We start from the raw sequence: 27192 nt of genomic DNA on the forward strand, positions 1-27192 counted from the left end.
AAAAATCACCTCATGTACCATCAACCTCTTTACCAATTAAATAAACTATTCTACAATTTTGGGGGCTCAACCGGGATAGAGGCTCTGAATGGTAGATTGAGGTGTTGTGATGTGTGACGAGTGAATGAGCACACGACGGAGATTCTTCTGGAGGAATTAGACGCTGAGACGATAGACGCCGAGACGCTGAAGGAAGAATTTCACTAGCTCAGGACCTTTGAGACGCTGAGACGAGAGATGCGAGAATTTTGTGACATTGAGAAGAAATTGGGAACCTTCACGGGTGAACGCCATGAGAATTTTGGTGAGTGGCTGCAGAAGTTTGAGAATTTGGCAAAGAAGCAGCGATGGGACGAGATCCAAAGATTTGTGTATTGCCGGAAGTTAATGAAGAGTACGGCGAGGATGTTTTTGAGTTGCACGAGAGGCCTGACCAACTGGAGAGCATTGAGGAAAGGACTTGTGGAGGAGTTTAAACGCGAGGAAAGTTGTGCAGTGCCTAGTGACGATGAAGAAGAAGAGTATGATGATTCTGACGAAGAAGATGATGAATCCGAGGAAGATGAATCCGACGATGAAGATGAAGATGATTCTGAGGATGAAGACGAAGGTTCTGTGGATGAAGACGATGACGTTGAAGAAGAATCAGACGATGAGGTATGTGAAGTAATAGATGAGATCGTTGTGGAGATTCAAAAGAATTGTGGAGATAGAGAATCTGTTGATGATGAAGCCCCAGAAGAAGTTGATGAAAATTCCAATTGTGAAGAAAATGATGAGCAACTTGTGGAAGTTGGAGATGAATCTCTTGTGGAAGCATTTGAGGAAATTGATGAGAAGTTTGAAGAGGAAATCCAAGAGATTGCAAGCCTTGTGATGAGTTCAGAGGAGGATGTGATCAAGGAGGATCAACTGGATGAAAAGATGAACGAGGATCAACTCGATGAGAAGATCAATGAGAAGACGGACGCCAGGGAAACTGTGAAGGATCATGAAAAATTGGAATTTGTTGTTGAGACGAGCAGGAGAAGAATTGAGACTGTTGAGCTGGAAGTCTTGGAAGATATCTTGAAGGAGATGCCAGAGAATAGCAGTGGACCGAGAGTGTTGTATTTCGACTATCGGGAGGTCAACAGCAAAATCAAGACGAAATGATGTGAAGACGGATTGAGCTACAAAGATGACGACTTGGCGACGGAGCTGGATTGTGAAGGGATCATCCGAGGACGGATGATTGGTGTAGGATGGCCGAATGTGGGAATATTAGAATTTGGATGTAAAATCAGAGTAGAGTGTGTGAGAACATGAGAGAGAGAGTAGACGACAAGTGCAAAGATAAGCCGTGAAAATTTGTGACGAAAGAAAAATCACCTCATGTACCATCAACCTCTTTACCAATTAAATAAACTATTCTACATATATGTATACATACTTAATAACTTCTATACGTTGAAAGCTTTACGTGCGAACTATCATGTGCTTATTCAATTAAGTCATCAAGTCATAATGTGCACTTATATTGAATTTGCTTTGAAATAATGTCTTTGCTCGAAACGCATTAGAACTTTCCAACCTAAAATAAAATCTGCAACAAAGTTCTTTAGAAATTTGTCTATTAGTGTAGAAATTTCACGTCGCGATTGGGTCGTACTCTCATCCCCTTTAGACTATATAATTCCTGGGAGACATGACTAAAGTATTATAATATTCTTGTACAAAGTTTCACAAACTAATTGAATACAATTTAAGTTGAATGTTCTTCGTACTTTATTCTCTCCTTCTTCTAACCTCAAGATGGGAATATATCGAGATTATAGAATGATAAAATGTTTTACATTGACTTTCAGCAAACAGATTTTCCCCGCAAGCTTTTACCTCAACACCGATTCTCATATCGTTTACGTGCGATTTGCGAGAGGGTAATGTAAGCTGTGACATTTTCCAAGAATGACTTTATTGTGTCATTACATTGGAGGTGTTATAGCGACTGTGACCTTCTTACTGCGGCACTGCCCCTGTCCAGAGTCATAAAGTTGAGATAAAATTTGTTTCACATAAACATTTAATATGCAGAAGCATATAAAACCGCGTGATTGCATATGGGAACTTCGGATGGTTTTCTTTGGGGGTAGCATTTGCGCAGTTTTATGGTGTCAAATACACCAAAATAAGGGTGCTGCAATATCAACAATGTTGGTGATCGTAAAGGAAGCACTTTTGCCATTATTACTAATGCACCGACAATGATACCAAAAGCTGTTAATTTTTTTTTGGAGTCCTGAAAGCAATTGAAGGGAAATCAATTAAATTTAACCCTATATTTACTTGATAATATATATAGTTATGTACCTACATAGTTATGCTGTTACCTACATTTTGTGTGCAAATGCTGTGAAATACAACTAACTTGTTGCAAAATATCCATAAAATTGAGCAAAAGTGTTGTTAATGTCTGCTGTTGGCATTTGTGCGTATAGGTACTCAACTCATTAATACCTTCCACCCCTCACAATGCACTCTTACCCCGTACCTGGCAGCCCGTGCGCGTCACACAATAGCCTTCAAAGTACACACAATGTAGCGTATACAATATGGATAACAAACGTAAAGTGCAAATCAGTGTTTTCTCAATTTTCCCCATCATTTTTGTTGTAAAAGAAAACATTGAGCATTAAAGCTGTGAGTCCTTTCTCCACAGAGTATCTCATAAAGACCGTCAATTTTAATGGAAGTGTATCAGTTTTAAAGGAGAAAATTTATACACAAAAATTCCTTCTGTGTCGTAAAAAGCAGCCCTTCTTGTGGGAAAAGTTGTACCCCAAATTAATTGAGATTTGCACACGAATGATGATGGAGGCGCCGGGTGGTGGTGTAATCTTAATTACCACGAAATATGTTTTACGGAGCGAGGGCAAAAGAAAAGGTGTCGTGAAAAAAGGAGAAATTTCAAGCATTCAAGAGATTTTTGCCTTTAGCTGACAAAGGTCTCTCTCCCATCCTCCATTTTATTTAATTTGTAATTTTTACCACATTGAGCATTATAAGCTCCACCGCTCTGCCATGAGGCTATCATGCTACAAAAATAAACTTTTGACCATTTCCCACGGGATTTGCTCCTTTTTTTTTTGTTGCCAAAAAGTACAAATTATATTTATCGGGAAAAAAGAATCTCTGAAGTTTATTATAAAAAAGAGCAGCGAGAGTAAGAAAATAGCTTCAGGCTTTTATTTTGTATAAAATTATACACGATTAATTAGAATTACCTATATACATAGCTGGCTTTGGTGTGTTGAAGCTGAATTGTTTGTGCTTTTGAATTTTGCATTGGAATTTCAAAGAGAATGGAATTTTCTTCTTGTAAAAGATCATTTACACTCGTCCTATGTAAATAAATTAAAAACCTTTGAAAGATGAGTCTGTTACATAGACTAAAAAAACTCCAATTACGTTGTTGCGGTACATAAATGGAAAACCGTTGGTTTATACCTTCAAAACCTTCTCTCTGTACGAATTAACCCTTTGATAAAAAAAAAAGTTTTTACAGAAATTAAATTTTTGTAGATTTAAAGAAGACTTTCTTGGTGATTTCTTGTGGTCAGAAAAAATTCAGATTCATGATCGAATGAAGCATAATCCATAAAATGGTCATAAAAGGGTTAAATCAATCTAGAGAAAGTTTCCTAATGAGATAAACCCACCGAAATATCCTTAAGAAGCCATCAAAGAACCAGAAGTAAATTGAGAAACTATAAAAAACATTTTCCTTTTCAATATAAAAGGTAAAGGAGAGGTATCCTTTAAGGGCACTCAAGTTTTATGTGGAAAATATAAAAGTGAAAAAAGACGAGAGGTAAAAGGATGTGCTTTACAAATGACACAAAAAAAGCAGAGAAAATTTACATAATATAAAATCCACAAGATAAAATCCCTCTCTGAATGGATTTGTCAACGGGGAGCATTTACATGCGAGAAAAGTGAGATTTTGGATAAATTGATTTTTATGTGTGGTCAATGGGGACTGCAGTGAGAAGACAGTGTGTGGTCCAACACATTATCCCTACCCACTCATGAGCTTGCCTTTTCTATGCAACTTATTTAATGTACTTTTGGTCTGTGAGGATAGAAAACATAGTAATGGATTTCACGCTGCTTAATATTGTATCTGACCCGATTTCGCAAATTGCCACATAAATGGTTTTCTCTAGGTGCTAAAAATATATAAGAATTTAATACTTTAATTTTTGGTTTTCATTGCTTTTGAAATTTTAGTTTTAAGAGAGCTTTTTTGAACGGAAAATATTTCATTTCATAATTTCATAAACCTATTGGTTACCTACCTATGTGCATTTACCTAATAGGACTATGAAAATGGTTTGATATTGATACTAATTCATCATGTGAAAATCGAACTATTGTGCCTTTTTGTATTTTGCAGCGGTTTCAAATATTTGGTAATTAATTATCGTTTTCAATACTAATCCTAAATTACAAATCACAATAATTCATCACTGAATAATGCGGCTTTTAATGTTAATATTTTCAACCTACGCACAGTATTATGTTCACTTATTGAGGTATGTACTTTTAATATTAATTAAACTGAATTGCGGGGAATTCAAAGGAGAAATTTTTTAAATATTTTAATTTGGAAAAATTTTGTGAGGAAATGTGTTTAAAAGTGTGTTTACAGCTAACATCTTATCAATTTACAGATAAACCAGATAAACTTAGAACTTTAAAATAGAAGAATTTTTCAATTTTTATATTTGAAAAGTTCTAACAAATTAAATTACAACTCATTAACAAACTTCACACGTTGTCAGGGGGTATCCGACTCTGCCACTCGCGGTGCACTTGTTTGCCACTCTGCCACTTTTTAAGTCATTTTTGCCACTTTTTTGCCACTTTTGCCACTCTGCCACTCTTTTTTGCCACTCTGCCACTTTTTTTATTCATTCGAGTATTTGAACACACAATTCGCAAAATATGACTAAATTGGTAATAATACGGTAATATGACGGTCATATGACGGTCATATGTAATGTCGCCAGGACTGAAGAATATTACTGTCATATTACTGTAAAATAACTATAGATTTTTGCAAGAGTCATCTGACGGTAATTTGACTCGGTAATTTTAACGTTAATAGGGACTGCGAAAAATTACTGGATTTTTACTGCGAGAGAGTAATAAGCCAACGGTCATATTACAGTCATATTACAGTAATTTGATTCCCGCTCCTCCCGCTGCAAATTTCAAAACATTATTTTTTCAATAATATTAACTGAAAAATTCGCAGTTTATGTCCTTTACATATGTTTTAGATTCATAGGAATGTTTTGATACTAAGAATTCAGTGCCTCTAAAGAAAAAATCCGGTTTAATTGCTCAAGAAAAAAAACGCAACCATGACCTTGCAAATGTCAGCAAAAAAAAACAATAAGGATAAGCCTGCAATATCTTCTGTGATTCCTTTGTTGACCACTAAAATTTTATTTTTCTTATATTTTTGAAAATTTTCGAAAATTGAAAAAGACAAAAAGAATTTATCATTCATTCATTCATTCATTCATTCAATTTATCTACTTAAAAAAAGATTCATAAAGTTTTGTTAATATATTTTATTTTGCTGACTTAATAAACGATAATAGTTTATTTTATTTCGCTAAATTGGTTGAATTAAATAGAAAAAAAGTAACAAAAAATTATTTTACAATGAATAACTTAAGAATTCTTCATTTTTTTTGTTAAAAATTAACAGTAAATTACACATCAAAGTTAAACAATTAAAAAATATTAGATGTTATTACCACAATCGTAGCATATCAAGTATGTATTGTAATCATCGGAAAAACTGATTATCTCAGATTGGCCTCAAACTTGGTATAAGCACGTTTTGGACATTCCACATTATGAAAAAAAAAAAAGTTGTTGAAATTTTTTGATTCGGCCGGCCGGCCGTCCTGCCGGTCGGCCAAACTTTGCCTTATAGTTCGAGAACGGTAGAGACTAACGGTTTAAAGTTTTTTTATAGAATGAGTGAAAAATTTAATTTTTTTTATTTTTAAAATCCAAGATGGCCGCTGTTCGCCATTTTGAACTACCATCAACCACTACTTGAAAATCGGTCAAGCCGTTTAGCAAATATGGCGGCCTAAAGCGAAAAGTGTTTTTTTTATACAACTCGAGAACGGCTTGACCGATTTAAACCATCTTGGTATCAAATTAAAGGTTTTAAGAAGCCCTACAACTATCTAGAACATTCCAAGTTCCAAAAACGACAGCAAGAAGCGCTAAACTCAAAAACAAAAATTGTCTAACTTTAAGGGGCAATATCTCCGAGTCCTCATTAGGCAATTTTTTTTTTAATTTTGATATGTTGTATCAGTTCATAATCTTTTACCATGCAAGAAATGAAGAAATTCTATGTCGCCGTTTAGAAGATATCGCCATTTGAAAAATTCTTAAATTTGAAAAGTTCTAAGAGCTATATCTCCAGAACTGCTTGACCGATTTTGTTCGTATTGGTATCAAATTAAACGTTTTGCAATTCTCTATACCATTCTAGAACTTCAGAAATCTCTTAAACCATTCCTTGTGGACTTAAATTAAATTAGTATTGAATTAAATAATGGTTTTTTCTTTTCTTTTCGATATTCTTCTGTCTTACTTCCACGTAATCGTATTTTTAATTCAACAAATCGTCGCTTGTATCAGCACTTGTAGTAAAGACCATTGAGTTGTATGGTCTTTACTACATGTGCTGATACAAGCGACTAAATAATTCCTATATTAATTAATTAAATGATTTTATTAATTTATTTACAAAATTGAGTATTTACATAAAATTTGAAGGTGTGGAGGCTGTATATGCTGCATCCATGCGGATAAGCACCTTGGTTGAAAAAAAATTATCAATTCCTCCAACTACTTTTTTTTTACTCATGTCTTTCATCTTAATATATAAAGCTGAAAAGTTTGTTTGTCTGTCTGTCTGTGGCACATGAACTCCTCCGAAACGGCTGGGCCGATCTTGATGAAATTTGGTATGGGGGTAGAGGGGGTCAATACGAGTTGCAAGCGCTATATGGGATTCCGCCCCAACCCCCCTTTGTAGCGCCCCCACAGAAAAACTAATTTTTCCCACTTTCTACCTGCTGAAGGGTCAGATAACGGGATTTTTTTATTTTTAGAATTTTTCGGGGTACCGTATTATTCATCCCTCCTACTAATATACGCCCCCCTTTTATAGCTTAAAATGGAGTTTGCTCACACGTGATTGGGGGCTCGGGTTGACTAGTCTTCTATATAATAAAGAAAGGATTTCGTGTCTGTTCAGCTATGCATTTCTACACCGTTAGTCCGATCGTCTATATATTAAAGAAAGGTCTGTTTGTTGGTAATATTCATTCGTGTTCGGCTATACAAATCTACACCGTTTGACCGAACGCGATGAAATTTGGTACAAAAGCATCTTATATCAGGCGGTTTAAGATGGCCGTATTCACTTTCCCCCCAAAGCCCCCCTCAAGTAGCCACCATTTAAAATGCATGCTTCTTTTGCGAATTTTTGAATTTGGCGCCCGAAATGTTGTATGAAAATGATTTCTTCTCTTTGCAATTTTTTTTCTGGATTGATAAAGTAACGGTCCTAATCTATTTCTAAACTATCATAATTTCTTATCGTTAAAATTTGCGCGAAGCGCAACAAATCCCCGCGAAGTTTGCTAGCTAAAATTTTGTTCTTGCAAAACAATTACAACACATAGACTGACTCCTCCACGTTGTGGTATATCAACTCTAGTAACTGGACGCGTTATGTTTAACTTTGCAATTGAAAATTCATTGAAATTTATATTTTCAAGAAAAGTTAAAAGAAAAAGGTACAGGTAAGTATATTGTCGAAGACAAGCAAAATTGTACCTAATGTCATTGTCATATAATTCAGACTTTTTGTCAAAATCTGAGTCAAAACTATATTAATAGTAGATAAATTAACTTTTGAAGAAAGAAAAACATGCAAGTGAATTTAGAAAGTTTACAGTGAAATATCTATGAGATATCTAATCAAACAACAAAGCCCCCGCTCTTTTAGCTTGTAGTCATCTCCAAAAACGATGCCAACTATTTAGATTGCAACATAGAAAGAAAATGAATCCTCCCATAATTTGTCACTTTTTAATGTTAGACAGAAAATGATGCTCACATCTAGTATTAAATTAAAACCAGCAAAATTAGCAGCAATAATTAAATTCTATTATTGGTACTCATATGTATGTGTCTTCAATAAAAAGTAATTTAATAATTTCTGTTTATTATGATTTGTTGGTAAATATTAAAATTTTAATGATCTTTTGATTGCAATTGCTACTCCACGACTTCTTTTATCCATTTAATCATATTCAATAAATATGTAGTTTGTATTGTATAATAATGCCACTTTGTCACTTTTTTTTGCCACTCTGCCACTCAATGTGCCACTTTTGCCACTTTGCCACTTTTTTTGCCACTCTGCCACTCTTTTGCAATTTCTCTAGTGTAATTTGCCACTCTTGCCACTCGCGGTGCAGTCAAATCATGACTAAGTTACCCCCTGCACGTTGTGGAACACCAGCTCTTATAACTGGATGCGCTATGATTGACCTAAATATTAGCAGCGTGGAAGTTTTTACATGTGTGAATTCAAAGAGCATATTTTTGAAAATAGGTAGCATAAAATGAACATAAATACCTTCGAATTGAACAATTTATATAATACCTACAAAGAGATTTCTTTTTATTTTGGTCTCTTTTAGAAATATTTCTTTTCATTCTTTTTACCTAATTTTAGCTACTTTCTGTGGGTTTTTTTTAGACCACTGCCCACCCCTGAATCACGCACAATTTATCATCTTAATTAAATGTCAGTTCTGTACGGGCTCAATAGAGGGGTTTATAGCAAAAATGCAAAAAGTTAATTAAAAATCTTTCAGGCTGCGTCATGGAGAAATCTCCTCTGGGCATAGGAATACGATTTAAATACGATATCCCTCTTTGTAACGGAAAACTTTTAATATTATATTGCGATATATAATAAATTCATGGGATTGTGCTACAACGAATTTTCTTAATCAACTTTCGTACAAGTTAATTTATGAATTTTCCCGCATTCAACCCCATTCTGTGCGCTGCTTCTGCCTCCATGGCATTTCAATTTAATGCGGTACGACTGGTGGTTTATTTAGGTTTTCAATTCGTGGGAAACTCACTCAATCCACCCATGTTGTATATATACGAAAATCACAATCACACTTGGGGGGTGCTAACTCTTTAAGCTCGTGCTGGGTAAACATTGGATAAGGGCTCTCCTCAACTAAATGAGAGTCGTTTATTCCCTAATTCTAGTAAATTGCAGCTACGGAGTATTTAAAGTCGAATAAAACTTCCATTCACATTTACGAGGATTTATATTAAATTAAGAGAATTTTGGGTACTATGTAGGTATTTAATTGAAAAGCCCAACAGATTTGTAGATTATGATTTTCCATCTCAACTGTTTCCATTTATGCTCTTCATAGAATCATTTCATCTCTTCACAGAGAGCTTTTGCCATTTTTAGAAGAAAAAAAAAAGAAAAATATGTTGTTCACATATTCCCCCAACTAATGTTTTATCCTTTTCACGATTTACATGCATAATTCCACCCACGCGCTATGTGAAATTTTCATTCATGCCGCGATTTTCTCGTACATGAAATTTTGCCTATTTTCCGTTCAAAGATATGGAAACGATTTTTGCCAAGAGAATTTCTTATTCATGAGTGTACCAGGCATTTGTGAAAACATTTCGCGACATTATTTCTCTTTTATTTCTCAAACCTCCATGTCGTTTTACATGATTTTCACACCGTACCTGCTGAAAAATAAACGAATGTTTTGAACGAGGTTTTGAGTGTGAAAATAGTGGATTTATTTTCGGTGACAGTCTCATTACTTGTATGTCTTTTTCATGCTTTTCCTGGAGTAATTTCCATTTAAGGAATCTACCTGTTTATGAAGTAATATAAAATAAGTTTGTTGCATTTCAATTTATCTGAAAGGTAACTACGAAGATGTGCAGAAATATCAGATACAGCATTCTCAAGGAAGTATTTTATGAAAATTGAAAAATCAATAGAGAAAGCTTTAAATAACAGATGAAGGTTTCCGCTGTCGGATGAATTACTTTTTCGCTTTAGGTGTATCCACATTTTATATTCAATCGATTGCGCAGTTTATTCAGATTTCTGTTGCTTTTTGCTATGATTTTTTTTACAGATTATATCAAAGGAGAATTTTGGCAGATTGTAGAAATTAAAATTTAAATTTCAGAAGCTTAAAATTAATATTCAAAAATAGTGAAGCAAAAATCATAAATTCATTACATATTCAGCTTACTATGTATGTACTCAGCTGATGATTGTGGTATCCGTGCGGTATCCATTGGAATGACATCAAACACATATTGCGGATATGTTGGAGATTTAGAGGATTTAATTTAAAATCCAAATTTCCCAAATGAATCATCCCCATGGATTCGCAACAAAAGCATCGGAGCTCGTACATCCGTGACTTGCGGAAGGGTTGGAGGATTATTTCAGCAGCACACGTGGGGGATGCGAATGAGAGACATGGAGCATAAGATTCACATATCCTTGGGCGACCTGTTTCTCTGTCCATTTTCCCCATATATACATACAATCCTCCCGGTGGGACCAGCCCATGGAACCCATACAATGATACCCATTCTGTATTAGCCTTGGGGAATGGTTGGCAGGAAGGGCATGTGCGTTGTGAGATTTGAGAATGAAATTATAACATGTCCCTTAGTGATGTGTGGAAATCCTTTCTATATGTATATGCTATTTGCTTACACATAGCACAGTGGATTGTTGTCTGTCAGGCGGGTGGCGTCTGTAACCGGAAGTTAGAGTTAGGAGAAACAATATTTCCACTGTATGTACAGGATGGAAAATTGCCCCATTCCACAGCTCTTTGTCAACAGTCATTTAAACTTTTCACAATTTCTAAACTTTTCTACATGAATATGACTCTCCGTTTCCCCCCTTTTTCTAAATTTTAATTACCAACGACAAGCCTATTATACAAAAGAGCTAATAATGTAATTTGATCATCATGTGAAAATTACTAAAAAAAAAGAGTATGAAATTAATTGTATATTTTGAGAAGATTAAATTATTCTGATTTTTGGTGAAAATTTGATATGTATTAAACGAAAACTGATTGATCAATAATTGAGCAAAAATTGATTAATAATTGATCAAAAGTTGACCAAGTGATTGATAACAAATTTGAAGAACAAGGTTTGGTCAATATTTGGTTAATTCATGATTAACAATTAATTGAATTAAAATTTATTGATAGTATCAATCAAATACTTGGTGTTCACCACGAAGTAAATCACCAACTAATTTAGATTGAGATTGATCAATTTTTGTCCAATAATTGATAAATTGATTGATTCAATCACATCAAAATGAACAGAGCCTCAAATTTTTAAACTTCTTTCTCCACTTTTCATCCCAATTTTAGATTATTCGAGTAAGAAAAGTTTTCTAGGAGTACTTTCTCAATACACCTCTTTTTTCCGAGTTAATCATGAGTGTTTTCCGCCTTTAAGATAATAAATTACTTATTTCAGAAAAAGGGCTATTCATTTAATTTTTTACTTTTGGATATTTTTTTTAATAAACAATGTAATAAAAATGAAAGACATTTCTCATATTAACAGGTATATTTCCCGTGTTCTTTATTGCCGAAAAAATCACATTTATTGCCAGAATATTCTTTGTGTTTCACATAATTGTCGCACGGTTGCCATAATGATCAAAAGTCACACAATGCGTGTGCAGGGTGTTAAATATAAATCCACCCCCACGAACATCGTCGTCAGCAGAAATAACCACAATTTACATTTTTGCTCAAGTTTGTGTGAAAAATATCTAATGATGCTCTTCATGCGTAAACCTTATGGGAAAAATAATGAATATCGCGTATTTAGTGTTATGTCGTGAGAATGATGCTCGACGAGTGTGTCTGGCAAGGAAAGTAAAATTTCCTTTCGGTGAGCAATCGGTTTGCGTCGCGGTGGAAAGTGTACGGCTGGAAAATGAACTTTCCAGGCGAGGGGTGCTTTTTCCGAAGTTCACATCACAGTGAAAGTCTCAACAGTTGCTTTCACCACGCAGTACGAGTAAGACGTGCGCATTTCACTGCGAACACCTCGCACATGGACTAGCTTCACGTGAAAAGTAAATTGGTCCTTTTTTTTCCTTCCTCGCAGGATCAACAGTCGGTGAAAGTTAAACGTTGTATTGCGTGCCAATTGAGGGTAATTTCTGGTAAAGGCACTATACGTATTAACGTGGATATACCTTCGGTATGGACTTACTTCCCTTAACAGAACCGTCCCAAAGACCCCACGAAGTTAAAGTAATTAATTTCTGAGTTAATTTTGTATTTTGTTGTTTAGTGTGGATTGGAGTTACGTGGCCAAGTGATTAGGGATAAATATGTAATTTGATGGGTGGCACACTCCGTGCTGGGATAAGTTGAGTGAACCATTTGTAGTGTCGTCGTGTAAGAAGAAAGTGCTGAAAATCGAAGTTAATTGTGTGGGGTAGAAGGTGTAAAGAGGAAAAAAAAACAAATAAAATTTCAAGGCAACAAAAAACCCATCATTTACATTGATTGTGTGCTGTGTTGAGAAAATTATAAAGCATGTCTTCCAGTAGAGGAGGCCTGGTGGCAAAAGCGAGGGAGGCATGACTAAAAGGCAGGAGGAATATTAGATTGATTGAAAGTAAATTGAAAGTGGAAGGGAAATATGAGCCATTTCTCACTCTAAACGCGTACGTGTGAAAAGAGAAATATATGGGTGGTACTGTATGCATATCCAAGCAGTATCCTCAAACTCATCCATATAGCATTTACTAAATTACTCACATTTCCCCACTCTCCCATCCACGTCTCGGTGGTGGCAGGTGAATGTGGGAGGAAGTGTCGTGCATGTGATGTAAGTGGGTGGAAGGAAAACCAAAAGAAGTAAGGTGATCCTGCCTGCGGGGCAAATGCAATCATACAGGGTGGTTGGAGCAAGTTGGGATTCCCTGAGTCAATGTAAGCGAAAAATGCATTTATTGCTTGCATGAGGACAAAACCTTTTCATCTCACTATGATGACAAAGGAAGTCGATGAGCAGCACAAAATTTCAGACGCACCTCAAGAAGACAGGTGAAGAGAATTTATTTTAGATGCCTTTCAACCGATATACTACAGAGAACAAAAGCTTATTAAAGTGAATCAATGGAGAAGCTTTCGCTTTATTCCATTCCTTGTTAAAGTAAATTTTTCTACCTTAAATTGTTTGCAAATCGAGGAGTTTTTCTTTAATTATTCTGTGTAAAACAAATATTGTTGATTCAAAAGAATATTCTCAAGAAACGTTTGGGGGGATGTTTCAGTTAATTTGAAAGCTTATCATGTGTGCTACGAGGTCCTTGTTTATCTACATTAAATATTTAATGAGTCAAATTCATACAAAGTCCCAAGAGTCAAGCTAATTAAAATATTTTTTTCTTCCTTTACTATGAATCTTAAAGAAGAAGCTTCGAAATAAATAGCGAATTTTAAAGCACATTTTTTCCACAAAAAAAATTATAGCTAATTTTATCGATTGAACACTGCAGTATGCAGCTAATAAAATTATATGTAGGTAGTAAAATAAATCGAGCAACGCATAATGCAATTTTATATATTTTCCAACAATGAAATTTCTATGGAATGAATTGAGTTTTTCCATTGATTAATGTTCAAAGATTAAAATACAAACTCATTTATTCCCATTCAAATCACATCTAACTGCCCCCGACATAGTATCATCTTCTGCAATTTTTTTATGCTCTTCGCTTATCTCTCTTCCATTATGGGAAACATATCTACCTAAAAACAACATTCATCAATTCAGTGCCAGCGGTAGTGGAGTAAGAAGAGCACCAGAAATTGAAGCTGAATCTCTCGGTGCCCGAAGGTATATAATAATTAATCACTTAACCGTATTTTTGCATCATGCTACAGTTACTTAACAAACATCATTATGCCATATTTAGCAAATTTTATAATCTCCAATGACTAGTTTGCAGGATGTCCTGAATTCTTTCCTGTGTACATAGTTGTAATAATGAAGGGTAATAGTTTACGCAACATTGATTTTACGTGAAGCTTTTAAATTATTTGATAAATTTTAAATTGGAAGCATCATCCAAGGACTTGCTTTGACGCTACATCAGCAATAATTTAATTAAAACATGTTGTGTTTTTTTAGTACTTAATTCGTGGAAAATAAATTCAATTAGAGAAAGGCTTTGAGCAACAAAAAATACCTTTACGAAAAGCTTTATATTTTTTGTAGATTTATAGCAAATATTTATTATTGAATATCGTCGCTTATTCTGTTTCAAACGACTTAAAGTGTTCATGTAAGAATTCATTATCAGCCACTAAGTAATACATTTTCTGAATAAAGATGACAATTTTATGTAATATTTTACGACTAGTTAGAATTCTTTGTAGTTTTATGGCGTAATAAATACATAATAGGGTTCACAATGTAAGTTTTACTTTCGTGGAGTAACCAGATCCTTACAATATCCTAGGTATTTTAGTTATTTTTTTAAATTAAATTTAAAGGTTTTTAAAGGTCTTTTCCAAGATTTAACTTTTTTTTTTTTGAAACATTTGAAATTATTTTTCTAATGATTCTAAATGTATTTTAGCCTAACACTAATTTTAGCCTAACACTAAAAAAATGCAGGAATTTTTCTAATTCCAAATTTTCAAGAAAAGTCTATTTTCAATCAATTTTTCTTGAAATTTCGCACAAGTTCTGACACTTTTTCTTCAAACGAAATCATTTGATTTTTAATTTTTTTCTTTCCTACTTTTATGCTTACAAAGGTCATGAAGTAAAGCAAAGAATGGGCAAATCCAGATTGAAATTAATTAGTTTTTTTACCAGAAAATATTTATTTTATTTTACAACAACACTCAAGGAAAAAAATCCATTAAAATAATTAAGTGTTTTATAATTTAAAAAAAAACAAATATTTGCAAAAATTTTGAAATTCTAGTAACACGTGATTTTTATTGAATTTTATAGTTCTATACTACAAATAATTCCTAGTGAACTTGTATAAAGTTTATACGTGCATATCTATCTAAAATTCGTTAAGGATAAGTAAAGCAAAATTTTCACATATACTCACTAAAGCACTTACATGGTAATGGAATAGTCTGGTTAATAAATTATTATTAAGGTTTCTATCTAGAAAATCGATAGTATATCAACAGCAACACATAACTTTTCTCACTAAGATATATTGTATTTCTCCATCATCACTAACTTTAAACAAAGTTATGTACATTTTGTATTAGTATCCTAAGCATATAGCATGAAACTTTTAAATTATGCAAACTTTTATGATTTTTAATATAATCCAATGATTTAGCAATCTTCATTGACTTCTTTGTGTGAATTGTAAAATTGAAGTCGATAAGGGAAATTCTGACTTTGAAATGTCTGCAATATATGGTAAATGCTACGATAATTCATGATATTTTTTTCGAGTAATTTGTGGAACTTGCCAAATTCGTTCAAAAGTTTCCTCAAAGTGCCAAAGTTTGCATGCCGGAGGTTTCAAGCATTTATCCAATTAATCCACATTCACATTGCAAAGCTTATCAAAATCTATTTCAATTCGACAGATCTGAATAAAGTTCGAAATTCTCTAGAAATTCCTCAGAATGCTCAACATTGTTATACTATATGTATACATATGTATGAGCTTAAAGCTTCTATATGTAAATGCTGCACATAAATTCTTACGATAACATTGAGGAAATTAATTCAGTGTGAGTTCCTGTTATTGATATTTTGGGTGATTTTGGGATTTGAAATTTCGTGGTCTTTCCTATTCTGCGGAAGGAGGTGTGGGGTGTTCTTAAGTAGGAGAGGAAAATCCAAACATTGCTTTTCCGCGTAATGCCAACATCTTGGCGTGGAATTAAATGCTATTTAAATTTCAATATTCACTCATTGATGCCTTTTTTCTTTTCTTTTCAATTTCAGAATCTTCAAGAAAACATCACCAAATGCCGTTCTGACACTCTACTTGGGAACAAGAGAGATAATCTCGAGACGTGGTGTCGTGGAGGCTCTACGAGGAGTTCTCTTTGTCGATCCCAAGTACATTGTAGGACATAGACTGTTCAGCCAATTAACTTTGACATTCAGGTACTTCAAAATACGAAAAGAATATACTATTTCTCGCATGACTCTCGCATTACGGTGTTGTGTGTCTAACATAAGGGTGGATGAGGGTGTGATTTGTGAAAATTGCTCACGTGTAAAGTGATTTCTCGCTCTTCTATACAGAAATGAGCATTATTTCAGGTATACATATACGGAGTGAGCGGTAGAATTTCGAAAGGAAACACTTGAGAATATAACCTGGAGGATGTCTTTGTTACAAGAAGAGACTATTTTAGATTAGTCCCTTTGGCATTATGGCAACATCCTCCAGCTCTAGACATAAGATCCTTCTTTTTTCATTTATTTTTGTACATTTTTGAACGAAACAAAATTAAACTTTAATAATAGAAAATCTTCCAAAAATTGAGCCAAAAATAAAAATACAATGTTTGATTTTCTTTTTATAGATCTTAAGAGGAAAATTATTGAAGCTTTAGGAAAATTAATTAAATCTAATTTTATTAAAGCTTATTTTAGACGATTAGTTCGTAAAATTCATAACTTTTGATGATAACATCTCTCTTTTAATTTAATAAAAGGATTTGTTAAAATATGTAATAATTACAGAGTAACCACCATAACCACGAGGTTAGTAGTTATGCAAATTTAATCAAAACAGAACACCCCCAGCAGTGGTTTCAACACCAACGCTTTAAAATTTATTAAACAAACCTCCAACCTTCAAATTTGATATCATTATAGCTTTATGTAATTGTAATAATTTTCCAATAAAATCAGCAAAAATTTATTTGCAAATAAATCAGTAAAATCAGTATGAAAAAAGAGAAAATATGTCCTTAATAAACACCTGTTAGTTGTGTTTAAGTTCACCAATATAGCCATCGTGTGCACATAGATTCAGAGGCGTAGTCAGAAATATATAAAAAAAAAAGATGTTTTTTTTATAATCTACAAGCTGCTAAAAATTATTTTAAAAAAGAATGAATAAAGCTATCAATATTTCTAAGTTTAGTATTAATCGAATTAATAAACCGTATTAATGACCGTTGATTTAAATTTACTGCTTTTGACATTTCTTTACGCAATTAAAATTTTTGGCTTTTCTTTTTTAACGATTGATGTTTCATTTCAAATTTTTTACAATTTTATTATCTAATTTTGACATTTCTTCACTAACACTAAACTTACAATTTTTAATGTTTAATGTTAATTTTATCATTTTAAAATCTCAATATTAATATTTTTTCATTTAAATCTAACCACTTAAGAAACTCTTGGATGTACTCTTCACACTCATTATTTGTAATGAGTGAGAATAGTACATCCAGGATTATCTTATACGAAGTCGCAACTGTTTAAAGAAAACTCGTGAACTATCTGAACTTTTGGGGTGTTTAAACACGTAAACACTGTCTTTGGCTACGCCACTGAATAGAGCAGGATGAGATGAACTTATGAACTCATAAGAGTTGAAAGTGTGGAAACGATGACTTAATTCAACCCTAACTTAATAAGAAAATACACACTGAAGGGTGTCTCGTGGTGTGTGTATTATTTATATTTTATTCAAATATGATGAGGGTATCATACTTCTTCAGAATAAAGTACACCCACCCATATATTTCGCATGCTTTTCTTCATGAGTGACAGACTTTTGGAAAGATATGGAATTTCATGCTATGTATGTACATTTATGTTAACCTTAGGGGTGACAAATATTCAGAAAATTTACATTGCATGCTGAATAAGGTGGGTGTCTTTTGGGCATTTGTTGCAGTCTTACGTGTGAATTTAAGATGGATAATTTAGTTTATTAATGCACGAATGGGTGGAGAACGAGTGACATTACATAGCACTTAATTTAGATTAATGATCCCAAATTGTATGTTTATTGTATGTTCTTGGTATGTTCATTGCGTCCTTCGTGTGAAGAATAATATTCCTCCCTTTTGTTGATTTTCTTTGTGAAATTTTTTGAAGCGTAAAATGATTCCAAAGCGACACAAAAAATATCACTCAATATATTCTCTATCATTTGCACTCGTGTGTAGGTATGGAAGAGAAGATGAAGAGGTGATGGGACTGAAATTCTGCAATGAGGCCGTAATAGCACTTAAGCAGGTCTGGCCACAGCCAGAGGGTACTTCGGCGAAGAAGGAGGAATTGACCCCACTTCAGGTAGGTTACTCCAATTACCACACTTCACCCACAAAGATGTTAATTAACTGCCAATCCTTCCTCTATGGTTTACATTTACAATATCTGCTGTGTCCCATGTAAATGGTTTTCACAATGTTTTGTGGCCACAAAAGACTGCACTCCTGGAGAGATTGGGTGTGGGTGCTCATGCTTTCAGTATTCAAATTGGTACCGTAGCACCGCCCAGTGTCCAATTAATCCCTGCCAAGCACTACAATGGTGCACCGATTGGTACGAGCTACGACATCAGGGCCTACATTGCGAATCAGTCCGATGAGAAGATGCAAAAACGCTCAACAGTTAAATTGGGAATACGACTTATACATAAAATTCCTGCAGAGATTAGGTGTTGCCCCCAGGCGCCCCAATCTCAAGCACCCTCAATCCCAAAATGCCTTCGGTTGCGCCTATCACCGAAAGCTCTCAAGTTCTCCAATAAACTCTGCGGCAGTGGCAGCACCAAAGCTCGCATCGACACAGCCAAAGAGAAAGGCCCACCGCATACAAGCTCCGACGCAGAAGTATTTGAGGTATAATATCTTTCCTCAAAGGTTATTCTATTTTATTAAGGGTCTCCCACTTATGGGGATAAAAGCTTAATGAATTGGAAGCACCCAGGCATGGTAAAGATAAAACAAAAGGCGTGTTCAGAGAGAACACATATAATTAATTGATTTTAATATGGCTTTGATTCATTCATGCTTTTCGATTAACAGCAAACAGTACACATAATTTGATGATGCTAATATGGCAATTATGGTAAAATAAGCTGCCGAAAGCAGATTAAATGAATATTTATGCAATTCATTAATGTCTATTCGCATTAAAATTGTATAAATATGTTAATTTTTAATTACCTCAATAGTATTTTTTTTTAAATCATTTTTTTGGCTTTAGAAAAATCATACAATGTTGTTGCTTTGGTATATGTGACTTTAAGAATTTTTTGAAAATTTAGAAAATGATTTTAATTTAAAGAAAATAAAATTACCTAACTAACAAATATTTTTTGGATTCCTTTAAGACATTTTTTTGAGTTCAAATTAGACATTTTGTGTACTAATAAGACAAATTTTATTCTACTTTAAGTTTCGTTTTTCAATTCTTAATTTTTTTAAAGCTTTTTAATTCCCTTTTCCACTAAAGAATCAATATTAATTTAAGGGGGGTCTCTTGGGAAAGCTGTCAGAATTTACACATTTTTAATGTTTTCATTTTTCTTGGGGTTTTTTTTAAACTCGGTTTTCCAATGTTGGTTACATTTAAAGACTTATTATTGAAGAGTAAGATAATCACTTTCCGCCATCTTAGGTGCGACGCCATCTTGTGATTTTACGACTTTTTCACAGAACTGTCCTAAAACACAAAAGTAGGTTTTTCTCAGGATCTACTGGATGGAATTTGATGGGGTAAAAAGCAAATGAAAGAAGAAATACCAATGCAGATTTTGATGTAGCGGAATTTTGAATTTCCGTTCTTGGGCTGAGAAAAGTGAAAAAACGTCAAAAATATCTGAAAAAAGTCACATTTTTCCACTTTTCTTAGCCCCTGAAAGGAAATTCAAAATTCCGCTACATCAAAATCTGCATTGGTATTTCCTCTTTCATTTGCTTTTTACCCCATCAAAATCCATTCAGTAGATCCTGAGAAAAACCTACCTTTGTGTTTTAGGACAGTTCTGTGGAAAAGTCGGAAAATCACAAGATGGCGTCGCACCTAAAATGGCGAAAACTGATTTTATTACTCTTCAATAATTAGGCTACAAATGTAACCAACATTAGAAAAGTAAGTTTAAGAAAACCCCAAGAAAAATGAAAACATTAAAAGTATGTCAATTCTAACAGTTTGCCCAAGAGACCCCCCTTAAAGCTTCCCTAAAGCTCAAAAAATTAAAGATTATCTTTGTATGAGTGCTTCTAATTCCATGGATATGAGCTGCTTTTTGCTGTATGTGCTGTGTAAGAGCTGACTCATGATCCGTTACAATTTTTCACCTTTTGCCCTATGACACCTCTTCGCTTTGTCTGTGTGTTTACCTCATCGCGTGGGGGTGATTTATCCATTTTCTGACCACGATTTTCCAGGCCCCTCAGGGATCTGTCGATAAGCCATTCCTGTGGGCGGAGGGTCGTGTAAGTCTAAAAGCGGCACTCAATAAATCAGCCTATGGCCATGACGAAGACATAGCCGTGACCATCGATGTGCGTAACGACAGCCGAAAAATTGTGAGGAAAATTCGGGTGAGTTCTTAAAAACCATTGGGTCAGATAAACATTACCCTGTAAATAATGGTGATGTATACGGACCTTTGCTACATGAATCCAATCAATTACCCTCGCCGCTGTATTACATTGTACCTCCCCCAGGGATGAAAGGGACGAGGGGTACAAGAAAGACGAAACTCATTCCCAAAATTCAAAAAATAAATGCAAAGTTTGTTCACCATCACACTGAGTTATGTGCTGTTGTACATAAATCCGATACAACTTGATGAAAAATAATCTGATGACTCTCTGTGTTCACCCGTAAACACAACAGGGCGTTGGAAAAACTCAACAATTGTGTTGTTTTCCATTCATGCAAAAGGATATTTGTAGCGTAAACATTTTACACACAAAAGATATCAATTAGCTTAGTTTGTAGTATATATGACCTGCGGACTTTCTTCTGAAGAAACTTTTTGTAGGTCACAGAATAAATCAATCTGAATAGGGATGAAGAAAATTTTCTTCTACTATATATAGAAATGATTTGATTGGTTTACTGAAGCTCAAAAAAGGCGATTGAATCCCGAGGGTTTCTCGATATTGTTAACTCAGCAAACATACGTTGCCTCTTGAAAATACAATCCTTTGAAATAGAGGATTCCAGAATTGATTTTTTTTACTCAAAATTTCATCTTTTTCATTCTTTCACTTACATATTGTTAGTTCAAGATGATAAAAGGATGTAATTAATTCTTAAAAGAATCTGTAATAAAATATTTGCACCCCATTTACAGATCGGAAAGATTAATTATAGTCAATTATATTTATTTTGTATTAATATACTTTTCTTAATTGAACATTTCTTTTAGATCTTGATAAAATTGTTTTTAATTACAAAAGTCGAATTGATTCAGCATTTTGCCTGAAATTTCAGGAATAAAATCATTCCATATCCGGGTTAATTTAATTTAACATTCTGGAGCCCTATCAATTTTTTTTTAGTAAATTCATAATTTTAAAATTTATTCACTTTATTTTGCTAATTAATTTGTTTTTCTGCCTGGTAAATTCAAAAATTGATGAATAATAATTTCCAGCTTTTTTATATATAGCAAAAGCTCTATATGGGAAAACAATTTTTTTTATTTCCAAAAATTTTGTTCTATTATTTTTTTTCCACTTATCACACCATTTTCCACAACTTTGTTGTATTTTTCACATGAAATTTTCACGCAAAAGCACAATTCAAAATCAATTCCAACTCAAAAGTTTTCTCCGAAGTATGAAGCTTCCTGAAAAGTTGTACGGGAAAGCTTAATATAAGCGCTGAAATCATAAGAATGTTTTTTAGTAGTAAAAATAGACTCTCTAGACGACCCATGTTGATGTCAAAACTTTCCTGTCATATCTACAATTATTCTATAAAGGGCCATGCTACATTGGGTGATTTTGTGGGAAAAGCACCATGCTAAGTTGCAAAGAAACTTTTCTCGTCGATTGATTGATTTGTGGGCATGGAATGTGTGGGTTTCTCAATGGAAGTTTCCCATCATTTTGCTCTTTACTTTTCAGATATTTGCAGTTCAGCACGTGGATGTTTGTATGTTTAGCAATGGTAAGTTCAAGAATGTCGTGGCTGATGTTAGTCTGAACAACCAGCTTGGCCCTGGGGAATTTCTGCACAACACCTACTTCCTGTTGCCAACGCGTGCCCCCACGAAGAATTGGATTGCTGTCGAGGGTGCTCTCTTCAACACATCGACAGATACGAATTTGTGGGCTGAAAATGCTAAGATAGCCCCTAGTTCCCCTATGGAGCTTCTTCCGCACGAAGATCGCAATGTCTTCGCCATCTACGTGTCGTACTATGTGAAAGTGAAGCTAACACTCAGCGGAATGGGTGGTGAGGTGTGTCTCAAGTTGCCCTTTGTGCTGGGCTACGTTGACACGGAGAGCAATAATGAGGCCCAAACCACCCCACGTGCTAACCCCAAAGGGGTGGACTCCATCGACCGACTCACCGATGCTGCAGACGCAATCTGTGAGGTGGATGCTCTATGCAAGATTGACGAGAAAGCTCACGATGTGGTAGTTGAGTCCGCACAAAAGGACTCAAATGACACTCAAACGACGGAGGATGATGATGAAATAGGTGGGACGAAAGTCAAAAATACCGTCACTGTACAAATTCACACGCCAAATACGCTCATGCAAGCTGATATTTAGCCTGAATCGTTTAGTACTCATCCAACAATGGAATGAATGTCGGGGATGTAGCTCTGATTAAATGGACTTTAATTGAAATTTTCTTTTTTCTCCTTTCGTTACAACTTTTCCCCCAATATGATACAAGGGTAAAGCTATTCGAAGCACAATGTGATGCCAAATCATCATTCAGTCGCAATTTGATCCTTTTATCTCTCATTTTCTGGTTTTTCTTGGTATTTTCTCGGCGTAGAAAATCTTTTTAGAAAATTCCTCACAATGCTGTCAATCATTATTTTCCACAATTTGATTGAGGAATTGAAAATTGTTGTCCAGTGATTAAATTTTTGAAAAATCAATATCAGTGTTAAAGTAATACCAACAGGTCAATAGCTAAAATATACTGAAAGATTGATTAATGAATTATTAAATGCGAACTGAAATTCACGTGAATTAAAATTTTCTGCGGTTTTAATGCTCTATTTAACATTGAAAAACATTTAAAACTTTTTTTTAGTGAAAACATTTCTGTGATATTTTTTGCATAATGAGCTCATAAAAATTATGCTTCATTACAAAATATTGAAAATATTATAGATTGTTTAAATTTAGGATCAGCCACTCACATTTTAAAGGATTAAAGATGAATTTGATATTAAACGAAATAGACAAAAAATTCTAATATCTTCGCATCTTAATAGTTTTCTCTATTTTCTCCAATCCGGTCTTTTCTTAACTTCATTAATTCTTTCATTTTCATAAATTGCAACAATACTTATCAAGAAAACTTTTTTTTCATTAAAATTAAAATATCTATTAGTATGTTTAACAATATTTATTGCTTAACTATTATTTTAAAGAAAAAAAATTAAAGAAAATATTTTCAAACTGATGTTGAAGTGAAAAATTCTAGGAAAATTCATTACAGAAATTGAAAAATAAATAGGTCAACATTCTTTTCCACTTTGCAAAGGGAAAGAGGAAAGCGGTGTCAAAAATTTCGATACGTACTTCCCTATTAGGGTATAGAATTTTCTATTTTCCAAGAAAAAAAGCTTTCAAATTGCGACTACATTTCATGTTATTTATGTTCAAAGTTACAAAAAATAATTTTTGAAACTTAATTCGGATGGATGGATATTGTTTGTGTTTCAGTAAAAAACATTAAATCCTTTTAGGAAAAATCAATTTTCGTCTTAAAAAAAAAGTATATTTTAACAGAAGTTCTTCGGTTAATTTTTCAATTTTATTACTAGCATTGTGCATTATATTCATTAAAAATATATTAGAATTACTTTAGGGGACACTGGGGCAGAAATGGGTCACGCAAAATGAGGAAGTTTTAAGCTAGATAAAATTTCCCAACAAATTTTGATTCTGACCCATTTCACCCCATTTTGCCCCTAACGAAAAGCTCATTTAGGTGTAAGCTTAACGTTTAGATTAAATGTTTCGTAGATAAAAATTAAAACAGTGATGTAGAAGTGTCCGATTTAAATAAAAAAAATTTACATGGTAGGTTGACTTTTGAAAGAAAAAAAAATGTGTAATGCTGAATTTAATAATTAATTTTGTAAATAAATCACTAAGAAAAGAAGGAAGAAAAATTCTTTCAATTAGAACAATCATTTGTTGGATCATTGGGATTATTCAGGGTAATATTTCTGCCAATGCACTGTTCACTGAAGCTGTGGAGGAAGGTGGCGTTCCAGGGATTTTTGCATATATACAGGTACTGAAGGTTTGGGAAGAAATCCAGAAAATTGGTTGGAAGATGTGAAAAATTGTTGCCATTTATACGCAAATCATAGAGGGATGTCAAGGAGAAATTCGTCGTCCACGAGCTAAAGGATAAATGTGTCAGGTGATTGTGTGACAAATCCAGGGCTGAGAGTCGCGTTAGCTTGTGAAAATCTTCTGGGAGATCCGAAATACTATTGTTGGCAATATAGAGAGCTGTAAGGGTGGAAATGGTAGTGATATTTCCCAAATCCTCAATTTTATTGCTATCGACCTGCAAATCAATGAGATTCACCGTGCTTGGCACAAGAATTCTCTCAATTTTATTTCCTTGTGCCTTTATATGGGTAGCATTGGGGTTGAATTGCAGCTCAGTCAGGTGATTATCTGTGAGTCGTATCGTTCTTGTGTGTAGATCACTGAAGTTGTATTCAACAAGTTGATTGCTATCCAGCATAACCGTTTCAAGTTTCTTAAGATGCACCAAAGTATCTGGGTGCAAGGTAGTGAGTCTATTTTCACTCAATAATACACTGAAGAGCTTCTCATTTCCCACAAAAATCTCCGAATCAATAAACTCCATGAGATTGTGCTCGAGATCCAAGTGGGAAAGTTCTCCAAGTTCCCGGAAAATACCACGTGGAAGATGTTTGATGCAATTCTCTCTCAACATCAAATGCTTGAGCGATGACAAACCCCTGAATGCATCCTCATGGAGGATTTGAAGGTGATTCCGTGATAAGTGCAAATTATTTAGCTTTCGTAAATTTTCAAAAGATCCTTCAGGTAAATTTGTGATGTGATTATTGATCAGGAATAACTCTTCAAGGCTGGAGTTCTCAGGGAATCTCATAGTGTCAATGGATTGGAGATTATTTGAATGCAAGCTGAGGTATTTCAATTTCATCAAGGGGTTGAAGACTCCCACAGCCATATGAGATAATCTATTATGATCCAAATAGAGACGATGCAGATTTATAAATCCTCCAAAAGCATCCTTGTCAATTTCATCAATTTGATTTTCCGATAAATCCAACGTTGTCACATTTATTTCCCTTCCATTTAGGGGTAGAGATTTTCCCTCTAAATTAGTGAGATTTCTTTTCATTATCACGGTGCTTCCATCATCCAAACCAAAGGCCTGTTGAATTATCTTCAATCCATTAGCATCCAAGGCATTCACACGAAGTTCAAATGACAGGATAAAAGCCAATTCCCATCGTAGAGCTTTCGGTACAAAGTCCATGTATGTCCCACTGAAGTCATTTTCATGCACAAAATGTTCCTTTTGAATCTTCTCCAGCTCCTCCCTCACATCTGGTCTTATTGGACTGATGGTATACACTGTGAGGGGGCAGAATACTGCAGCAAAGAGTATGATTTCATGCCTGAAATATGATATTTTGCATAAAGCTCAGAACACTAAATATAAAAAAAAAAACTCAAAATAGCTTTAGGGGTTTTCGGAGAACTTACAACATTGAAAATCCAATTGAAACTCGTCCTGAAAGTCATAATGGAAAATTAATACTTTGCCTAATGTCCTCGCAGGTGGATTCCCAATTTTCCAGGAAGTTTTTATGTATTCGCAGAAATACAAAACATTAATAAAATGATTTGATACGAATGATGAGATTAATTCTTTGTCTTCTTTCAATTTATCAATTAAATCAATATTTCATTCTATTAAGTAAATTCTTTTATTCTATATTCTTCATAAGAATAATATAAAATCAATGCCCAAGGCCTGATTTATACCATCTTCCCCTACTTATGGAAAAAGTTCCGGAACAAATTCTCACACGTGAAAGAAAATTCACATAAAAAGAAATTAAATGCGACTTTTGAAGTACTTTTCCCAACACACATTTGATAAAGAATTGACAAAAGCAGGAAAAACTTTTGGGAATCACCACCACCGAGGGTTTCTCTACCTTCATATACTCACAATATAATCACTAGCACGTACTTTTTGGTGAAAGAAAAGCCGAGAAAAGTCAATTCCACGTGGAAGCCAAAAAAATCGATGAATTAACTCAAATGGGAAGAATAGGAAAAATAACATTTTGTGAAGTTGTGTCAATCGCATGATAGCACTTTGACCTCACAGAGAGGAGAATCATTGAAGAAGTACTCAAGCAAGTGATTTCTGATTAGAAGACAACGCAGCCACATATGTACATATATTGTGAAATGAGATAAAGGCACAAATATTCACACAATCTGCTTATTCGAATTAAATCTTCTATTTTAGAATTGTGTGGGAAATAGCTTTAGGTTTTCTTTGGTAATTTAATATCCTTTTATGTTGAGCATGTTGAGTTTATTTGCTAAATTAAAGACTATTTCTTCTTGATTTCCACATGTAACAACCGTAGTAACTATATGTATACATACATATAATATGTGAGTAGGTATAAAACACATAAAGACTATTTATTGATTAGAGAAATCTTAATGAACTTTTCAATGTAATTCTGATGTGAACGTCCACAATTCTATCTAACAATATTTACACTGAATTCTTAGCGCT

General features: G+C 34.0%; 3 protein-coding genes across 4 annotated transcripts; 2 read left to right on the forward strand and 1 right to left on the reverse strand.

Moving 5' to 3' along the window:
* The first annotated feature begins 237 nt into the window (after window positions 1-237).
* LOC129788487 (uncharacterized) lies at window positions 238-1155 on the forward strand. Its single transcript, XM_055824648.1, has one exon. It carries the CDS (start codon window positions 238-240, stop codon window positions 1153-1155), a length of 918 nt encoding a protein of 305 aa, XP_055680623.1.
* An 11091-nt stretch (window positions 1156-12246) lies between these two features.
* Window positions 12247-24526, forward strand: LOC129786038 (arrestin homolog). The gene is made up of 7 exons (XM_055820828.1): window positions 12247-13271; window positions 14005-14067; window positions 16165-16329; window positions 18360-18486; window positions 18621-19037; window positions 20592-20747; window positions 22287-24526. The coding sequence occupies exons 1-7, from the start codon at window positions 13186-13188 to the stop codon at window positions 22938-22940; spliced, it is 1668 nt and encodes a 555-aa protein (XP_055676803.1). The 5' UTR covers window positions 12247-13185; the 3' UTR covers window positions 22941-24526.
* LOC129786064 (leucine-rich repeat-containing protein 15-like) lies at window positions 22987-27178 on the reverse strand. 2 transcript variants are annotated; one of them, XM_055820864.1, is made up of 3 exons: window positions 26608-27178; window positions 26136-26163; window positions 22987-26047 (listed from the first exon to the last, which is right to left on the reverse strand). In XM_055820864.1, exons 2-3 carry the CDS (start codon window positions 26138-26140, stop codon window positions 24532-24534), a joined length of 1521 nt encoding a protein of 506 aa, XP_055676839.1. In that variant the 5' UTR covers window positions 26141-26163; window positions 26608-27178; the 3' UTR covers window positions 22987-24531. The 2 variants fall into 2 exon arrangements, with proteins under 2 accessions (XP_055676839.1, XP_055676840.1); XM_055820865.1 differs by having other exon boundaries at window positions 26629-26786.
* Window positions 27179-27192: the final 14 nt, after the last annotated feature.

This window comes from Lutzomyia longipalpis, chromosome 1 (assembly GCF_024334085.1).
Source record: "Lutzomyia longipalpis isolate SR_M1_2022 chromosome 1, ASM2433408v1".
NCBI lineage: Eukaryota > Metazoa > Arthropoda > Insecta > Diptera > Psychodidae > Lutzomyia > Lutzomyia longipalpis.

Bases quoted from the DNA above. Each gene is read 5' to 3' on its own strand.
- LOC129788487 (XM_055824648.1), top strand. From the start codon at position 238: ATGCGAGAATTTTGTGACATTGAGAAGAAATTGGGAACCTTCACGGGT.
- LOC129786038 (XM_055820828.1), top strand. From the start codon at position 13,186: ATGAGGACAAAACCTTTTCATCTCACTATGATGACAAAGGAAGTCGAT. The intron at 14,068-16,164 runs GTATATAATAAT...TTTCAATTTCAG, and splicing joins GAATCTCTCGGTGCCCGAAG to AATCTTCAAGAAAACATCAC. The intron at 16,330-18,359 runs GTACTTCAAAAT...ACTCGTGTGTAG, and splicing joins CAATTAACTTTGACATTCAG to GTATGGAAGAGAAGATGAAG.